The 20830-nt window shown below is 33.9% G+C and overlaps 2 protein-coding genes across 2 annotated transcripts; one reads left to right on the top strand and one right to left on the bottom strand.

Moving 5' to 3' along the window:
• Nucleotides 1–8892: 8892 nt before the first annotated feature.
• Nucleotides 8893–15460, top strand: LOC127796509 (probable pectate lyase 4). The gene is made up of 5 exons (XM_052328670.1): nucleotides 8893–9122; nucleotides 10158–10509; nucleotides 10585–10795; nucleotides 10880–10948; nucleotides 14831–15460. The coding sequence occupies exons 1-5, from the start codon at nucleotides 8996–8998 to the stop codon at nucleotides 15065–15067; spliced, it is 996 nt and encodes a 331-aa protein (XP_052184630.1). The 5' UTR covers nucleotides 8893–8995; the 3' UTR covers nucleotides 15068–15460.
• A 1589-nt stretch (nucleotides 15461–17049) lies between these two features.
• Nucleotides 17050–18984, bottom strand: LOC127796388 (60S ribosomal protein L35). Its single transcript, XM_052328492.1, has 4 exons — nucleotides 18895–18984; nucleotides 18632–18767; nucleotides 17719–17875; nucleotides 17050–17386 (listed from the first exon to the last, which is right to left on the bottom strand). Exons 1-4 carry the CDS (start codon nucleotides 18896–18898, stop codon nucleotides 17312–17314), a joined length of 372 nt encoding a protein of 123 aa, XP_052184452.1. The 5' UTR covers nucleotides 18899–18984; the 3' UTR covers nucleotides 17050–17311.
• Between the last annotated feature and the right edge of the window lie 1846 nt (nucleotides 18985–20830).

The following is a 20830-nucleotide window of genomic DNA, read 5'->3' as shown; positions in this document are numbered from 1 at the left end:
GGCTGAAATATATCAAAATTTTATTTAAAAAAATCTAATAAATTGATCTACAATAAAAATAAATATCAATCTGATAATCAACAAATATAACATCGACATAATAATTAAGTAATAATAATTTCATAAATTATAATAAGCATAATATTATTTACCACAAAAAAATATTATCAAATTACTTATTTAGTTATTTTCAAAATACAAACATAATCAAAATTATAGCACAATAAATATATTTTCAATTCAACTTCAAATTATCTACTCTAAATATCAACATGCAATTTAAATTTGTAATATCAATCAGTAATCGTAATTATATATCAAATCACATATATCAATCTACAAAATACCAACATATCAAAAGCTTCTAAGAATCACATACCTTGTTTTATTTCATGTGGCAGAAGAATTTCAGTGATGTTATCATATATATAAAAATTAATAATTATTGTTAATATCAACTAACAAGGTGCTCACTAGTTTATAAGCGAGTTAACTCGCGAACCTCTATTCGAGATAGTTCACGAGCTTATAATCGATCTAGCTCATGAGCCTCTATTCAAGTTAACTCGCGAGCTAACAAGTTGAACTTTACTGAATTGAACTTTACTAAGCTCAAACTCAACTCGTTTATAAATTGAGTTTCAAAATTAGGCTCAAGTTTGTCTCGTTTACCTTAACGAACAAACTCGAACGAATTTTTATCGAGTCGAATATCAAACCGAGCCTGAACGGCTTGGCTCATTTTCACCTCTAACCCCTAATAGACTTGCGACATACAAATTCAAGTCATATCTCGCTAAACAAAATTGGGCCTTTAAGACAATTGTTGCATCTTTGTAAGTGTTCCTACCAACAATTGGAGAGAGACATATTATTACAATCCAATCTCATATTGATAATCTTAGGGGGGGGGGGGGTGTCGGTCTTGGTATATTGCTTCTTCTCATTAGTAAAAATACATTACCTTCACTTAACACTTTTGTGTGACAACCCATGGTGTTATTAGCCGGCCACTAATGCATGTGCAAGCTAGGAAAGTACTTTAAATCTAACTTGGTAGGCCGGGCACTAATGCATGTGCAAGCTAGGAAAGTACTTTAAATCTAACTTGGGTCAGATTGATACTAGATTTTGGCTTGACAAGAATGCAAGGTATTAAAGAAAGAGAGTTTGGATAACCTAATTCCCACATCAATAATCTACTAGAAAGATCTTGAGCCGCCTATTACTTGATCCCATAAAGGCATAAATCTCCTTCAATTACCTCATTTAGATAATGACCCATAATATTAAAAATGGTATTAGAACTATACCCAAGACCACTACCCCATTGGTGCCCAGTTACAAATAGTTTATTGATGTATTGGGTTTACTAGGGAGGTCTCCTCCCCTTGAACACAAAGGTACAAGAGGATAGCAAATTTTATAACAAATTTTTAATTTTATAACTATGTTTTCAATTTTATAACAAATTTTTAGTTTTTTTCAATAGCGACATCCGACCTCATTTTCGATGCAATAAAAAAGTATGATTTGTCGTCGTCAATAATTTTCCTTAAACAATAACATAACAAAGTTTAAATGAATTATTTAAGATACTTGTGGCCCACCTAACATTGTCATCATGAATATTTTATGACTATTGAAACAATTTTTATTAGTATTTTGTGAATTTGGGCAAAATTGAAGCTGAAACGTAGGATTGCAATCGAGTTGAGCTAAGCTTCGATAAACTCATCTCTACTCGACAAACCTAAGCTAAGTTATTATTTAATAGGAATTATTGAGGGACAAAACAAAGTCTATTATTATTAAAACTAAAAGCTAAGTTGGGTGTGATTATTAAAAAAAATTAAAACTGAGACATGGTTAAAATTTAATTTTTTTTAATAATTTACCCTAAGTTTCGCAACAACAACAATAATAATAAGCAAGCATTTGGTCTTACAATCACATCAACATTAATCTTTTGAGTCAAAAATTTTAATTAAATTAGGTGGTGCTAACTTGAGTGGTAGGTTGTTATAAGTTGGGGACATTTAATGTCATCTTTTAATAGATTTTTCTCCTTTGGTAGAGATATTAGCAATTCCATTGCATTAAGTTTGAATAAATGCCATCTCTACTAAAATTTCTTAACAAATAAATTCAATTATTTTATTCTTTTATTCAAATAAATTTACAATAGAATATTGCTCTTTCAATGTATAAAAGAACTTGGTTTTACTCAATTTTATTATAAAGTGATCCCATTAAGTTAAAATTTGATATTGTTGAATTGCACAATGTGTTTGGGGTTCCAAACTCATTATATAACTCTTTGATTCTCTCTCTGCGAATTGTTATGTCGCAAGCAACATAAAGTTTGCTAGTGTCGGGAAAAAGTAGAGAAGGACGTGAGGCCCACCCCTTTTGCATGTCCGCGTCGGGTAATAGATCATTGCCCCTCTTTTTCCTACTTTCTCTTTACAAGTATTGTACTTATTAGAAAATTAACTTTTATGTGATAGAAAAATCATGATCGTCGCGAAGATATTTAAAATAAAATAAGAGACCTTTCGGCATTAGATGTCATTAAGTTATGAGTTAATTCTTGAAATTTATATAGGCTAGGACTGATATTGAAACTTGTGAGAGGACAGATAACAAATGGCTCTACCACATTGTTTCTTAGCAACTTTTGACCTCTCAACCCTTGATGATGAAATCTTTGAAGATATTGAGCAAGATGTCACATTACACATTATGCAGACAAAGAGTGTTGGTGTTATATAAATGGGGGCACTTAACAAAGATTAGCTTAAAAATATAATTAAGCTCGTGACAAAATAGTATTAGAATACAACCTAAGTGTTTCTCAGTTGAGACCTGTATTATATTCTAATTATATATTATTTATTAAAATAAGTAAGATAAAATTGTATCAAGATAAGATTTAAATGTTTTTGTATCAAGATATAGAATAATTAAGATAAGACTGGAAAATATTTTAAAATTTTTATCAAAGTTTGTTAAATTTTTTAAAATATCCTGAAAGACATATGTACCATTTTTTTCTTATATGTAAAGTCAAAGATATACTTGTCTAGAAAATAAGAGATATAAGCATATCTCTAAAAAATGTCAAATAAAAGATCACGTGACTTCTTTTTTTAATGATCGTCAAATAAATTTAATAAATATATTTAAAAAAATAAAAATATAAAATACTTTTTATATCTTATTTTTTTAATCTATATCTTAATTAAAGAATATATGTTAATAGAGAGAGAGAGAGTTGAGCTTCACTATGACTTTTCTACTGCGGTGATAATCACTGAAGTAGAAAATACTTTTCTAATAATCACTTTAAAGAAAAGCAATTTTATGTTTAGTCTAATTATTTAAGAAATACTTTTGGTGTTGTTATATTTACTTAGTCAATGATTAAAAAAAGTATTTTTAATAATAAAATTTTCACAAAAAGTATTTCATAAGTGTAACATTAATAGTATTTTTCTGTAAAATAAATTTTTTTTGGGCGAAGTACTAAACAAGCCACTGTATTTTCAGGCCCAAAGTTACATTAATTATTATGATAAATGTTTTTAATGGCATTTTAATTCCATTAATATCTTCAAATCTATCCGAAATGAACCCTATCTCAAATATTAAACCCAAAATCAAATTTCAAATGCAATAGATAAAAGGGTGAGAGTGTTAGTGATCCTGATTTAGGGTTCTTACCTTAAGAGGAGTTTGTGATTGTGTGGGGTTCTTTGAATCTAACTTTGTGTATTTGTAATTATTTTTTAAATTTTGTTTGCCATAAAGGTGGATTTCACTACCAAAAAAAATTATTTTTAGAGACGAAAAAAAATTCCGTCTCTAAAAGGTTAGAGATGAAATTAAAAATGAAAATTTTTTCGTCGCTAACCAATTAGAGACTGAATTTTTGTTCCATCTCTAATTTGGAGATGAAATTTTTCTATCTTAAAAAGAAATTTTCATCTCTAATTTGGTTGTATAATCGATTAAAATTTACATTTAGAGACATAATTTTTTCCATCCATCTTCAAAGTAGAGAGGGAAAAAATTGTCACTATGATAAGGTATGGACTTAAAAAAAATTAAATCAGCTATGGAGGAAAAAAAAATAATTTTTATTTTTGTCGTGCAATCATCAGCCATTATATATGGCAGATTCCAATGATCAAAATCGTCTTGATCTAGTGACCAATATATTTAAAAATCAAAATAATCTAACGATCAATCTCAATAGATCTAAAAATTATTTTTTTTTAAAAAAAAAAAGACTACCTATTTTTGGAAAGGCATCGTTGATCATCGTCTATGATAGATTCTGCAATCGAAACTAATCATTGGAATGGCTTTTGGTCTGGTGCCTAACATATTCAAAAACCAAAATGATCCAATGGTCATATGTTAATAAATTTAAAAATTAAATTTTTGAAAAAATGTTACTTATTTCTCAAAGGGCATCGTCGGTTATTGTCTATGGTAAATTTCGACAATCAAAACCCTTCATCGAAATGGCCTTGTTCTAGTGTCTAACATACCCAAAAATGATCTAATAGTTAGATTTCAATAAATCTAAAAATTAATTTTTTGAAGAAAACTACTCATTTCTAGAAGGACATTATCGACCACCGTTCATGACAAATTTCGATAATCAAAACCGATCATTGAAATGGCCTTGGTCTGATAACCAACATACCTAAAAGCCAAAATGATCCAACAATCAATTTTCAATAGGTCTAAAAATTAATTTTTTTTAAAATTACTATCCATTTCTAAAAGGCATCATCGGCCATCATCCATAGCAGATTCTGATGATCAAAATCGATCATTGAATTGGCCTTGGTCTGTTGACCAACATATCCAAAAGTCAAAATGATCCAACAATCATATCTCAACAAATTTAAAATTTAATTTTTGAAAAAATGCTACCCAATTCTGAAAGGGCATCGTTGGCCACTATCCATGGGTAATTTTGACGATCAAAACCAATTGAAAAGGAAGAAAAATGAGACAGACGAAAGGAAGAGGAACAGACAAAGGCGAAGGAAGAGAGAAGAAACAAATGAAGGTAGACATATATATATATATAGATAAATAGATTTAGAGACACAAATTAGAATTCCGTCTCTATTGAAATTAGAGACAGAAAATTTCTTTGATTAAAATAACTATTAGGGATGAAAGAATAATTTCCGTCTTTGATTCCATCTCTAACACAATAACTTTAGGACATAATTTTTTGTCACTAATTATGTCCCTAATTTAGAGATGGAAAAATTGTCTCTAAAGGAAATTTTGTTTATTTTAGCACTAAATTTTTTCGTCTTAAAATTCACCTTTGTTACAAATGGAATTTATTTCCGTGTCTAAGTTTGATTTTTTTTTTTTTGTAGTGGAATTTGTTTACGAGTGATGTTAATGAAATTAAAATGTCATTGACGATATTAAGATAATATATGTGAGTGGCTAATTTCGCTGTAAGTCTAAAAATATAATAACTTATTTAGTCATTTTCAAAACATATGGGTCAATTTTAACCCTTAAGCTAAAAATATAATAACTTATTGGGCACTTTTCATTTTATTTTTTTACCTACTTTTATTTTTCTTTTTCTTTATTCTCTAAAAATTACTTTTAAGTGATTTAAATATTTTATATTAAAATAAATGAAGCTTTGATTCTATTATTGCTACTGTCTCATCTAAACCAGAAACACCCTTTTACATTTCAAAAATATCATAACAGCAGCAGCCATTTAAAGCCCATAACTGAACTAATCCCAATTAAAACCAATCCAATTAGCAATGCGGACCTACGACCTAAGGTTTTATAGGGTCTATATTTTATACATTTATAGAGTACTTACCATGCAAATAATTAATAGGTAACAAAAATAAATTTATTTCTAACATTTCACATGAAATAGATTAAGTAATTCTGAATATTAAAATAATAACAAATTTAAAAATAAAACATAATTATGAGAATAAAATAAAAATTTTATCAAAAAAATAGAATAAAATAAGAATATGGTTACGTAAAATTATTATAATATGGTTATATTGGGCAAAATAATTTGCCTCACTGTGAGAAAATCGGTTTGTAAATTAAGAATGAAAGTGGATCAAGTATTGAAGGTGGAAGCAAGGAGCCACTTTCAGTATGTATACATATATAGGACTATATTACATGTACCGATAGGATGACAAATTTGATAATTGAATCAGATTTCATAATTGGCCTTTATCATCGATTATCAAGGCGTTACGAATGGGAAAAGCCCGGGCTTCATCCACGAATGAAACCCGATCGAGCTTGTTTCATGAAGTCTGGGGATTTATCCAAAGACGACAGCAGCAAGACGACGAGATGGTACGACAATGGTCGACATGAGACATTACGGCAAGGCGGTGACAGGATGCAACGACGATCGTGCGATGTGCTATAATAGGACGACGAGATGATGCATTGGTAATCGGTAAGGCGTTGAGGCAAAGGTGGCGATGAGACGAGGCGAGGCGAGATGGAGCTTGCTGGAGATGGCCATGACAAATGAGAGATGAGGGGGTCAAGGATATGGGTGATGAATCTGCAAATTAGATAAAAGTATTTTTGTTATTTGTTACTTTCGACCATTCTTTTAATAATTTAATTATTTATATAAATAATATTTTTGTTGCATATATATAAATATATAGTGTTACGGGCAGGAGTGAAAGGCTTGGCATGGGCGAATGAATTAAATCCTTACCAAGGCCACCATGGCCGAATGAGTATGGTGGATGGTTCTCGGCCTTCACACTCTTAATGTGTAATTATATATCTGAGCAGCACATGCAATATATATATAAAGGAAAGTGATGCAAGGCAGGGATATATAAATTAATAAACAATTGGAGTCTTGGGCCATGGGGGATTGGGTCTTGGAATTGAGTAATTAAGTCTCAAGCCTTGGAACCAATTGAGGGCCGAATGAGCACAAGACAAAGTGGCCGACAATGAAGGTATGGGTGGGCGATGGCCGAATGAGTGGCATGCGAATGAGTGATGAGTGTGTGGCCGAATGAATCATGTGAATTGAGTGTGGGGCACGAGCATGTGCCCGAACGAGTCATGCGAATGAAATCTGCCCCAAGCCATGGGCCTCATGGCCGAATGAGTCATGCCCAAACCTCTAATAGGCTAAAGACTTGAAAATCAAGCCTGATGAGTGTACCCAGGCCCCGGGAGCCTCTCGCCAAGTCATGTGAGAGATCCTCCCCGAGGCCCACAAGACTTGATTCAAGATGCCTCTCAGATTCCTGTCTAGAAACAAAGGAAAGCGTCACGTGTCACCCCCTCCTCTTTTATAAATAGAAGGACGGACTCCAATTCCAAATAAGTTGAATTTTGATTTTTGATTTTTTTTGGATTGAAATTGACTTAAATATCGAAAGGTCTACAAGTAATCTCACTTATATTTTTAATTTACTTCTTTCTCAACGAATCATTTTTCATGTCACTTTGAGGGTCATTCGTTATCCCAAGACTCACTTCATCACTTTAGGAGTCATTCGTCACCTCGAAACTCATTCATTGTCCTAAGAATCATTCAATTCAAAGGATTTACTCCCATGACACCTTCAAACTCTTTATCATTCTAAGACTCACAAATAAATGAGATTATCCTAAAAATCACAAGACATCTCAAAAGTCACAAAGTATCATGAAAGTCACAATCCACGGGACATCCTAAAAGATACAAGTCCTCCTAAGGCTATCTCCAGCAACGCTATCTTCAACTTGCCAAAGGTATTTGTGGCGAGAATCTTCCAAAAATCGAGCTCCAACAGAGCTTGCTATCGCTATTTTCGCTCCCTAAATTTTTGACAATCTTGAAATGCCTCGTCAATGTTGGCGATTGATTTCTTCTTGGTATCTCTCCCTCACCCCCCCTCCCCAACTGCTCAAGGCGAGAAAAGAGAACTAGACACGGGAAGGATGAAGACGAGTTGCAGGGCAGCAGTAGCAGCAACAGATCCGGCAGCGACGATGGCCACAAACAATAGCAACAATGAGTAGTGGCGACATCTTTCTTGGCGAGTCTTCTTCGATGTCTTCCTCGGCGAGTTTGCTTCAGCGTCTTCTTGGTGGTTTGTGATTAATTTTTTATTTTTTGTATTATATGATTGATATTGTATATTGTTTATTTGATTATTGAGTTGAGTATTTAAATATTGATTTTGTATATGTGTATTTGATTATTAATTATATATATATATATTTTTAAAAAAATTAGTAAATTGATTTAAAAATATATTAAATACTATTAATATTTAATATCATAATATTTATTATTAAATTGTAATATAAATAATAAAATTTTATAGTAGTTAAACATATATATAAGGTAAAATAAATAAAATTAAAATTTATTAATAAAAAATAAAATAGGGAGTCAAATAGAGAAGAGAATAGAAAATGTTGTTGGAACAGACATAATTTTCGAAATAAAATTAAAATAGGAAGTGAATTATTTATAATATAATAAAAAATAGAATAAAGAGATTTATTGGAGATACCCTGAGACTCCCTTGCCACCAAGATAGCCTAACACTCTTATTATCAACAAGTCACGTGAGAGAGGGTTACATGCATATTTCAACAAAATAGTCTCTCACAAAAAAAAATAAAAAAAAATATTGAGGTAATTACAATATCTATAATATGTTGAACATAATTATATTTTACATTAATTAATATACATGGCATATAATATGTCAAATTTTATTTATAATATATTATAAAGTATAATTTATAAATAATAAGATGTATTTAAATCTCATTAAAAGAGTCTAATTCTGCAGAAGGAACGGACGATTAGGCGTTTTTTTTTTTTCTCTACGGTAAGGTCGTTTAAACGCAGAGAGAGAGAGACTCCCAAAATTCTAACGACCAGATCGCGCATTTCTACCATCAAATTGGCTCTCCGTTCATGGCGTCATTGCCGTATGCAGATGTGGATTGTAGCCTGCGAGCTCTGGCCGGCAGGGCAGAGGGCTTCGGCCGGTTCTCTATCGGCGGCCTTCACGGACCGATCTATTCCGTCACCTCCTTGGCCGGTTATTTTCTTTTTCTTTCCCCTCTATTCTCGATACATAATCAAAATTGCTGTTTCTACTGTTGAATTTCAGCTGTTCATTCTCATGAGTGTGGGACAATAATCAAAGTACATAGTGTGTCTGCTTCTGGAATGCATCAGAAATTTGTAGATTCATTTGCAGGTCTATGTGGTTGATATCTATTGGCAAATGCAGATTTGCATTTGTCCAAGCATGTTACGAGACCGTGGAATGGAAATTCGCTTGAACCGAAAAAATAGGGCTGTTTATTTGTTTGTCTACTGGAATTTGTCGGCAAAAAGCTTGAAACTGTTACTATCGTTGTTATCATTACTCCTTTGTGCTTAGCAATGAACAATTACTGCATTGACAGACGTTAAGGTTTCAGCATCAGCCAAATTGATATGGAATCTTTATCTTTATCAAACAAACCTTGTGAACCCGTTGTTGGTCAAGCCAAGAAGTATTTGCATGGGCATTTTGCATGTTGCACATGTGGCGGGGTTAGCAATCTTTGTCCCTAAGCTAACGCATAGCCAAGCGAATATTTGTCGTTTCTCATCAGTAATCTATATTTATATATCCCTTTTACTGCTCAAGTTTGTGTTTGATTACTAGCTAATTGGTGGGCAAGAAGACTTGAGGGTCGCGGCCATTGCTTTATGCAAAATATGGTTGTGGATTCCATTTGGGTGTCTATAATGGCTTATACTTTGCAGAAATTTTAGGGAGAAGAACTGATTTCATTCATCATAGTGAACAGAATATATATACAACATACATCTTTCTGGTTTCCTAGTATATACACCACAATTAGGAAATTATATCTACACTACTTTAGGAAACCTACAGCTAGCTGCGAGGGAGAGAAAGAGATTTATTCTCTCTACTCAAACTCGGAAATAGGTTGACTTCACAGAAAATGAAAGTTAAAAAATAGGAAACAGAACAATTAGTTGGCTGATATTCTCGAAATCTCTACATAGTTGATTGTGGTAATATATACTTATTAAAGAACTTCGCTTTTGTTCGCAGATGATGGGCCTGGTTCACTTCGTGCAGGTTGCCGCATAACAGAGCCCCTGTGGATTGTTTTTCAAGTTTCAGGCACCATTCATCTTTCATCTTACTTGAATGTGTCATCTTACAAAACGATTGATGGTCGTGGTCAACGGGTAAAACTCACAGGTAAAGGCTTGAGGCTGAAGGATTGTGAACATGTTATCATATGCAACCTGGAGTTTGAAGGTGGTAGAGGGCATGATGTTGATGGCATCCAAATAAAACCAAATTCTAGGCATATATGGATAGACCGTTGCAGCCTGCGTGATTATGATGATGGACTTATTGATATAACAAGACAAAGCACAGATATTACTGTTTCTAGGTGGGCCAATTTTTCCACATCATAAGGTTTAATTCAATAGACAAACTGTCTTGATTATCTCTTGTCTGGCACTAGATGCTACTTTGCAGCACATGACAAAACAATGCTTGTTGGAGCTGATCCGTCTCACATTGGTGATAGATGCATTAGAGTGACCATTCACCACTGTTTCTTTGATGGGACTAGGCAAAGACACCCTCGTGTTAGATTTGGTAAAGTTCATCTGTACAACAATTACACAAGAAACTGGTGTGTATATGCTGTTTGTGCTAGTGTGGAATCACAGGTAAATGATGCCTGACGTTTTAACATTTTGCTTCCTGAATATTCCCACGCAACGGAGCTAATCTCATTTTTTTTCCTTGACTAGATATACTCTCAATGCAACATCTATGAAGCAGGAGAAAAGAAAAAAACTTTTGAATATTATACAGAAAAGGTAATCCACGATCTGTTGCTTCTAGTTTCATATGTTAAGATTTATATCATTATTTTACAAATTTTGGTTTTGAGAGAAATACAAATCACTGTAATAAACCACACAAGGAAAATTCTTTTCCTTTCTTTTCCTTTTGATTTTATTGTAGGAAAAGAAAAGGAAGAAAAAGAATGCAGTTTATGAAAAAATGGAAGTCTGTGACAATGTGCTTTACATTCAAGTTATTTTATAAATTCTGCTACATTTATTCTCAGTTAAGATACTTTTTCATTCCATAGTACCTATAATCTTTTTTGTGCATAAAAAAGTTGGTTGTTGAAATCATCTGCTTCAGCTATGAATGAGGGTGTGGATGAAATTGTAATTTATTAAATTTTTGCTATTGAGTATAGTAAATTAAGTGAGAAGAGAACACCATTAACTGCCAGCCAGCCTTTGTGTAGCCTCTTCAAGGCTTAGTTGTGTAGAGTCATGGTTAGATATGCCAATTTTTTTTCATAAAAAGGGAAAATGAAAAAAAGTCTAGTTCTTTTCTTGCTTAATCCACCACACTAACAAAACGTAGCAGCATCCTTTTTCTTTTTTTTTCTCTTTTTTATGTTTTTACCCACCATCAGTCTCTTTCAACTAACAAGAGCTCAACCATAGTGTTTTGAAAGTCCCAAAGGAAATAAAACCACCACTCGGGGAAAGGGCTTAGCTTTTGATGTTCTATGAGTAACATGCTATGTATGCAATATCAGTTCCACATTACCTATGCCGGATCTGCATAGTTTCCTTCTGTCGTGATTGAGATCTCCATTTGTGACTCCAAGTGCCATGATGAGGTGGCACAACTGACAATTTAGGAACATAACATTTTGTGCTACCCATGGGGCATTATGATAAAGATGTCCATGGCACTTTCCCAAAGTGTTTGTGGGACAGTCTTGACTCGACCAATATAACCTCTTATCTTGAGCATTGCATATCACCTGCTCTTTAGGAGGATGCTCACAGCGCAACCTCAGCTTAGCAAACAGAAATTCCACTTGAGTGATTCATTGCCAGGGCCACTAACAAGGGTGATGACGACAACTCCTCAACATGGTCAATGTAACTCTGTCCTAGTATTAAGCAAACCATCTAGTTGCTCAGCATGCCCTCCTCTCAAAAGTCAAAACTATGTGGACCAACATCTCTAAGTGCATTTCTTTCAGTCTGCCGAGGTTGCACTAAAGGAAATCCATTAATCTACAATCATGGTACTACTCCAACAACCTAGTAGAGGCAATGCCTAGGTCTCCCTCTTCTATACAACACCATTAGGAGCTTGTGGATTCAGGTTAGGCCTTTCTGCGTGTTTCTCAAGGGATCCCTTCATTCACACATCCATATCCAACAATGACAGTATCGTAACATCACAACCGTGATGATCTCTCTCTCTCTCTCTCTCTCTCTCTAACACATTTCTTAATTCCCAACAAGCATTCATCTGCCAATTTACTATTGTTTTTCCATTGTATACTCTATTAGAGAGGAGTAGTAGTCATTGACCATCCATGTCAAGTTACTATCTTAGAACTTCTATTAATCTAGTCATCAACGAGCCCTCTAACGCTTTCCAATAAATAAGGATGTGGACTGTTGAGTCTTTTTTTCTATAACTAAGAAATTCACAACAAAAAAGGCGAAATTGTACGCAAGCATCGCTAGGGCATACCTCGAGCATGAAACAAAAGCACAGGAAAAAAACTAAACACAGACCAAAGAAGTCACAAACGACGCTGCAGACTATTTAAGACAACTCAGGAGAAGGTGTCATAAGTGGACCAAGGCCAACTCTTAAAGAGACTAGGGGAACTAAAGAATAGATAGGCACATCTAGACAGCTTTCTAGATCAGATGAGCCAACTAGTCCGCCAAATGCACCTGACCACGAAAACAATGGTTATTGCATTCATGCCAGATGTAGTATACCATCCCTTGAAAAACAAGACGGTTGCCCACCTACCACGGACGATTGCCACTCTATCTTCTAGAGGCCCAACACAACCCTCAATCCTAGCGACACCAGAGCCAACCAAATTTAGCCCTTTATTCGGAAAAGGACGAACTGCTTCGAATAAGGGCACTCAAAGAACAGATAACTATGCCTACCAAGTCATTCACCACTTTTCACATAACACCAAGGAGAGCAGAAGAAGAATTTCTATAAGGTATTCAATGAAGGTGGAGAAGTAAGCGTTATGTCGGGACATCTTAATAACTCTAAAGAATATATGAATTATATGTTCTATACACTTATATTTCCAAATGAAATGAAGTTAGATTGAAAATGATGAAGAATAGTAAAGCTGTTGAACTACGTAATATGCCAATGGAAACGTGGAAATGGATGTGAGAATAAGTGAGATGTTAAAAGTTGTGAAACTATAGAAGAATCAAGCTAACGAGCCACATTATAAAACTTTATGGGAGAGTGATTGAGTAAACATTAAGAAGATAAACCAAGGTGTCTAAAAACCAAATTGGTTTCATGTGTAGTAGGTGAACAATGGAAGTTATATACTTGCTGAGACACCAAATGAAAAGGGATACAAATAAACAAAAGGATTTACCATATGGTGTTTATAGTATGCAAAGTTCTTATAGAAGTTTTCTAAGTGAAGGGTTTTAGGAGAAAGATGTTCAAATTGCTTATATATAGGTTATTAAATTCTGAGTGAAGGACTTTACAGAAAGACATTCGAAATGCTTATATATACGTTATTAAGGACATGCATCATGGAGTAGAGACACTCATACTTTTCTAATTACAATTGGATTGTGTCAAGGATTTACTATAAGCCTTTACCTATTTGCCCTAGTTTTGGATTAACTCATTAAACATATCTAGAGAAAGTTACCATGGTGTATGCTTTTTGCAGATAATATTGTGTTGGTGGATGAGACAAAAGAAGGCATGAATCCTAAACTTGAGATATGGAGGAACACTTTAGGATCTAGAGGTTTTTAAGTAGATTGAATATCAAATCTATAGAATGTAAGTATAGTAAAAATTAAGTGTAGATAATATTATGGTAAAATTGGAATATCAAGTTATACCGAGAAAAAATCAGTTCAAATATCTAGGATCTATCATCCAAATGGGGAGATTAATGAGGGTCTTACTTATAAAATTTACGTTTGCTTAAATTGTATGATCACCCATGTTTTTTCAAAAATGACACTGATCTCCCTTGACTTTCATTACCCCTCTTAAGTTTTGCCCCTGACATGTGAACACTGCCTTTATTTTCTGTAAATGCCCAAAAACCCTCTCATATATATATATATATATATATATCCCTAACTCTCTTCCGCTCTCCTATCCACCTTACTCCCCCATCTCTCTCTCTTTCTCACCTATTTCTCACCAGCTAGGTTACGGGCAATGACGGCTCTCTCTCTCTCTCTCTCTCTCTCTCTCTCTCCCTTTGAGAGAGGCAGCAATGGCAGGTCTCTGCAACCCTATTGCCAATGGGGATTTGACAATCCTTCGTTTGGAAGGAGGAGAAGCAAATCGGTTATGGGAGAGCAGCAACTATCTGTGAAGGTTCCGATGGTATGTGTTTATAGTGACTGAGTTTATGTGACTTGACACTCCATTAGCCGCGGTAATCTTGCTGCCATGGAGGTAGTACCACCATTACTTCCAGATTGAATGTGGATACTGGACTCATTCATCTTTTATCACTCCCAATGATCTGAAACCATGAAATACTGTTATTGAATTCCAGTTACCTGCCTGTTGAATCCTTCTGTGCTTAAGCAATAGGCAGGCATTATGGTCTATGTTCTAACATTATACTTAAGATAAACTAACTGTTAAGGTCGTGCGCTATATATGTTTGTCTCCAGGCAGCAGACAAAGAAGAGGCAAGGTCTGGCCTACTGAAGTCTGAAGGGGACTTGTTCCTGAATGGAGCTCAGGCCTGTGTGCTGACTGGGGTTGGTGAAGAATGCATGTTTTATCCGAGCGAATACTATCCAACATGGACCGTGGAAGCTGCAACAGATTCCTTGAGAGCTGTTCTCCAAATCTGTACTGGTTGGCAGTGTGTTCCAAGCCCACTAGAGCAACCAGTAGTTACTTAGAACAAAGAAAACCGATGCCTCCTGTTTTGGAGTATATTTTACACACAAGCAACTATTGAATTCGAGAGCATTCTTAGACTCTTCTTTTTGTAAGAGTCGGAGGAGAGTCATATTTTATATACAGTCTTTATCCTATGATATTCTAGTGGCAAAGAAGAAACCTATAGTTATTTTTTAGGCTCACCCTCAAGCAATTGTGCAGCCTATTGACTAAAAAAAGTTAAACACACAGGTACCTTTCTCACCTAAAATAATGAACTTTATGGGTTTGCTATTTGGAGCTTTGATGGGAATAACCCTGTGTAGTGTTACGCATTATAGAAAATGTTACACAGTTATTGTCAAGTGTTACATGGAACTTAACAATTCGTTGTTCAAATAGCAATTTTTTTTTTTTTTTGTTTTGTTAATTTTATGGGTGATAAATTTCGAATGTGTCAAGACGCTACAAATTTTTTGTTTGTATTTCTTGGGATGGTAGAAATCTATCCATTACGAAAATTGGCTCAAGACTGTACTCCAATGCTAATGGCTACTGATGGTTAAAACATGTTACATAAAATTTAGATGTGGTAGTATCAAATTGGAATAATTTAGAAAATAGGTTTTACATATATTTGGGTTGGGATCTTCACATTTTATTCCAAAGTTAACTTTGCACCTAATTTAGTCAATTTTAGGTCAAATATTTGAAATTGCATTCTTGTATTAATTGGCATGGATGTGCAAAGAAGTCCCATACAGATGAAAGTGTAATTTTACTAAATTAGGGGCCAAATGGGATTGAAGAAAAAATGTAAGAATGCCAAGTGGATTTAAAATTTGAGAAAATATCACAGTTTATTATTATTTGAATTGCATGTAAGTTACAGAGGGTAATGTTGACTAAATTACAATATAAGGTAAGATTAAGTGAATATATAGATATGTATAAGGTATCTAGTCTTGATGAATTTGTTGGTTTCTTTTTAGTGATTAATTTGTTGTCGAGTGATCTATTAGACTTCTAACTTTTAGTAATAATATAATTAATTTTTTTATTTTTAAAGTCCCATGATAATGATAAATAAATCATAAATAACTAATGAGAACACTCTAAAACAAATACAAACATGAGACTCGTCTTTAAACGTTCAACGTTTTAACTACTTGAGTTACAATACAAGTAAATATAATGGTCTTATAATTTTTCAATAAATGAGGTCATGAATAAAAATTAACATTGAATTAAAATTCATATAGTTTGCTTTTATAACGAGAATAAGATTTACAATTGAAGATGATCCTATAATTTTAAAAAATAAGTTATAAACGAAATTATTGTGGAATTAGAATGCAAAAATTACATTGGCACCCTTGAGTTTTAAATAAAAAAAAATACAAACATTTATGACATACCTCTCTTAAAAATATTAATCATGCATCACTTTCCCCCTTATCATTAAAAACGACAGTTAATTTTGTTTATAATACCAAAAAAACCCTTTCTATCTACTTTCTTTCTTTCTTAGAAAAGAATAAACAATGGTGACTAATCCTCAACATGGAAGAATTGAAGGAACCCAGCAATTTGGATCTTTTGTAAGAGCCCATCAGTGGTTCATATGGTGTGTCGCGCGCGTGAGAGGGAGAGAGAAGGATGGAAAGAGAAAGAGATAAAGATGTAGATTTAAGGAGGTCTAGCAATGAGATTTTCAGTAATCCCATTGGTGATGATGGGGTTGCAGAAACCCTATTAGTAATAGGTTAAAAGAAACTCATTGTCATTAGAGTTGTTAAAAAAAGCATAGAAAGAAAGAAAGGGGCACAAAGTGAGATAGACATGGAAAGAGAGAAATAATAAGATGAGATTGTTGAGGAGAGAGAAAGAAACAAATGGAATGGACGATAAGAAATGGAAAGGAGGCCATGGCTTTATACAAGATCTTCCAAGAGAAGAGACGGCAAACCGTGCAATGCAGTAAGAAATGGAAAGACTGAAATTAAAATCGTAAGTAAACAACATTTGTTATAAAAACATGCCCACGAAACAAGTAGAATATCCACCATTAATCTAGAAACAGAACTTAAATTATAAGGGCATTAACAAAGCAAAGTTCACCAGCACCGTTTGCATCAGATGAAAAATAAACCCTCAGTTCACCAAAATTATAACAATAAGGTAAAAAAAAAATTAAACGAAAAAACTAAACCATGATTCACGGATGCCCCCATGGTCAAAATCTACTGCACTGCCCACTCTACCTACACCTTGATAGCATATTTCCTCATGGGGAAGTACATCTCCCTCTTCTTCTCCCTTTCGGTCTTCAATGTCAACTGAATCAAAATAAAAAATAAAAAATGAACATTTAGTCAAACAATCCTGCAATTGGGGGAGGGCAAAAGCAGCGCATTATTGATCTCATGAGCATAGAACCAATTGTTACAATACTGTTCCAAAAGCTTCATGTTTCTTTTATCCTATTATAGAATAGGAAACATCAAGACTCATTCTGGAATTTATGAACAACCCTGCCATGCTAATAAAATAACAAACCATGATAATTCGCTTCTAATTAACATTAACTCTCAAAAACTGTAAAAGCATGCATGACATGGCATTTATAAGAGACAAATAAAACAAAACGGGGTTAAAGTAGAAAAAGTACCTGATGCTTGGTGAGACGCCTACGGATTGCCCTGGTTTTCTTGGGGCGAAGGTCAAGGGGCAAATATTTCTTGTTCTTGTAGGCTTCCCTCAGAGCAGCCTTCTGCTTCTGTGAGATCACAGTCAGTACCTGGGCAATTGACAACCTCACCACTTTTCTGCATCCATAGAATCACCAAATTACATACTAAATACACATAAAACACCAGTTTATCTATTATCATTTATTAAGAACACTATGGTATTAGGATCTCAATGTAGACTAAAAGTATACTGAACAACTATGGAGCTTTTAATCTTAGATTTAGTCCAAGGGTAAATGGCTCGCCAGCATGTGTCTATTGCATAATGCTATGCTTCATGTATTGCCATAAAAGGATGCCATTATAAAAAGTAGACGGCTGTCAACACAACTGGAAGCATATAAATGAAGTGGCACTGCAGGAGAAAGTTCTTGACGAATATTTTTTTTTCATTGTATCCCATATAAATATGCTGCTAATGAAACTTCAGTTAGTGTTTTTCCTGCAACATTCGTTCTTCATCTTTTTGCTGTGTTCCTTTAGTTATTATCTAAGAAAACTAAAGATAATATGTTGTTGTGGAAACCAAAGATTGGAGCCAAATTTTTTTGTACTTTTTGGTTGGATCAGAACTGCGAAGAAAACAAATAAACATTCGTTCAACAAATCCTTCTTTTTTTCTCCTAAAAACAGACAGAAAAGTTGAATAAATAGAATCAATCTCATTTTGCTTTCCCTAACAGACCCTAGGACGAGACGTGGAATGAGCAATGGAACTTTTGAATAGCAAATTATAGCGAAATAGGAGCTCATAGTAAGAATTTATAGAGAACAGATATCATAATAGCGAGGCAAAAAAGTGACGCTCTGAGAGAGAGAGAGAGAGAGTACATCTTGGAGAGCTTGTTAGGGGCACCGCCGGTGACCTTGGCGACACGAAGGAGAGAGAGCTCAGCTTTCAGATCCTTCAACTGGTTCAACAACTCCGCCTTCGTCTTCTGTCTCAGCTCATGCACCTTAATCCTCGCTACAATTCACCCACACCAACGCAAACATGAATGGCATACACACACGCACACGCACACACATTATCCAGCAAATCCAATGTAAAAAATTCATAATTCTGAGAGATTTCTAGGGTTTTGTTGACTTACCCATGGCAGCGGCTGCGAAAAACTGGTGCCAAAATGCCGATCTTCGGCTTTGCTCGCCCTTTATGACTGTGAGGCGTGGGTGGGATCCGTTGAAACCCTAGAAATGGGTTTAAATATGGTGGTGGTGGTGGTGGGCCGTGGACTAATGGGCTGGGCTGGGCTAACTGGCCTCTAGGGCCTACAAACGAGCCCTAGCCCAATGGATTCATTTTGATGATCCAATCGACCAAAACAAGCTCGTGAACTCTTTATTTTTGCAAAAGAAGTCAATTTGGTCGACCAAAATTAAGTAGTAAGTTTTCAAGTTTTGTCCCTTTATCAATTTATTCAACTAAATCAACATATATAGTTAACTAAAGTCTTCTAGTAATTGAGATAAATTTCTTCTTAATCGTTTAGTCAACTAAAGGAAAATCTTTGCTCAACCAAAATTGTTTAGTGATAATCAAATTGCTTTATTGTATAAATTTTATTAATCGAAGTCACTAATTTGGTCGACCACACTTTTCCATCGTATCAAGTCACCTCTCAAAAACCTATTTAGCGGACCATTGAGTCTAGTTGATTAAAGTCATCTAACAAATACAAAAATTCTTTTGACCTTGATTGTTCTTTAAAATATCATAATAGCCAAACGACACATTCTATTTAATATTTATCTCATGACTTATTGCACTGCAAAAAAAAAAAAAAAAACAATTCTCACTTGAATTTTAGTCTAAAATACTAGTATTTTTCACAAAAATTATTTTCCACAGTCTACACCATTAATTTTTTTTTTTATTGATATTCGTTAACGGTCTGTAATTTAAACTCCTATTCATATTGATTCAAAATCTCTTTTTACTTCACGAGAATACTTAATTCTTCTAATAAATCATTCTAACCAATAGAGTGGAGTGTCATTGATAGTCTCGAAAATTTGAGATTTTCCTCTTACAATATGAGAAATTAATAAATCTTTTAAAGCTTTAACTCTTAACCCTACTAATTATATATTTTTGAATATTAATACACTACAAAGTTAAAAGTACTCTCTCCCACGTATTGATAATGACTTAAGAAGAATTTAAAATTGAAAAATAATACCCCCAATTATTAGAAGCCAGAGAAGAGAGTTTAAAAGTTGTTCATCTACTAGTATTGAAGATCAGCATTGTAATTTTGCCATGAGGCTTATTGATTCGTTGATAGAAATATGTCAAAATAACAAAAATATCCTTCATCCAATTACAAATTTACTTTCTCTTCCCTTTTCCATAGCTGCCTCTTCTTTTCTCTCTATTCCCTTCCCATGGTCGCCTCCAACAATTGTCTGTCATCGCCTTCATCTAGCCGCATTCGCCTTGCTACCACACCTCTTATGTGTCGACCGTCGCTGCATCTTCCTTTTCCATAGTGGTGGATGCAACGACAGTTGAAGCGCGAAAGGTGAGGTAACGTAAGGCGAGGCGAAGGTGATTATTGGATGTAACCATAGGAAGAAGAAACAAAGGAAAAAGAAAGAAAGGAAAGAGGAGGCAATCATGGAAAGGGAAGATGAAGCAATATTGTAAATGGATGAAGAGTATTTTTGTCATTTTAGCATGTTTTTGTCAATCAATCAATAAGCTTCGTGGCAAAATAGCATTCTTCATCTCATTTGCTCTCAATTGGTGTGTTCAAAGCTGAAAGTGGTCAAGTATTTGCTCTCAATTTGTGTTATATTTTTATTGTCTTTGTCTTAATATTGGTTTATTAAATAATTGTAAGTCAATCATATTTTGTTGTATTTAATTTACTAGTGTTTGAGCAAATTCCACTTTGTTTTATAGGATTTTTACGTAATTAATGTAGCATTTCTTAAAATGAGTAAGATAAAATTATATCAAAATAAGATTAGAATGCTTTTCGAACCAATATATAGAATGATTAAGATAAAACTAAAAATCATTTT

This window comes from Diospyros lotus, chromosome 3 (genome assembly GCF_014633365.1).
Source record: "Diospyros lotus cultivar Yz01 chromosome 3, ASM1463336v1, whole genome shotgun sequence".
Classification (NCBI taxonomy): Eukaryota; Viridiplantae; Streptophyta; class Magnoliopsida; order Ericales; family Ebenaceae; genus Diospyros; species Diospyros lotus.
The sequence above is the reverse complement of the archived record's forward strand: the minus strand, read 5'-3'. Positions and strand labels throughout refer to the sequence as shown.

Coding starts and splice junctions, on each gene's coding strand:
- LOC127796509 (XM_052328670.1), top strand. CDS start 8,996: ATGGCGTCATTGCCGTATGCAGATGTGGATTGTAGCCTGCGAGCTCTG. Junction 10,796..10,879: donor GTGCTAGTGTGGAATCACAG/GTAAATGATGCC, acceptor TTCCTTGACTAG/ATATACTCTCAATGCAACAT. Junction 10,949..14,830: donor TTGAATATTATACAGAAAAG/GTAATCCACGAT, acceptor GTTTGTCTCCAG/GCAGCAGACAAAGAAGAGGC.
- LOC127796388 (XM_052328492.1), bottom strand. Junction 17,876..18,631: donor CCTAACAAGCTCTCCAAGAT/GTACTCTCTCTC, acceptor CTATGGATGCAG/AAAAGTGGTGAGGTTGTCAA. Junction 17,387..17,718: donor GGCGTCTCACCAAGCATCAG/GTACTTTTTCTA, acceptor ATTTTGATTCAG/TTGACATTGAAGACCGAAAG.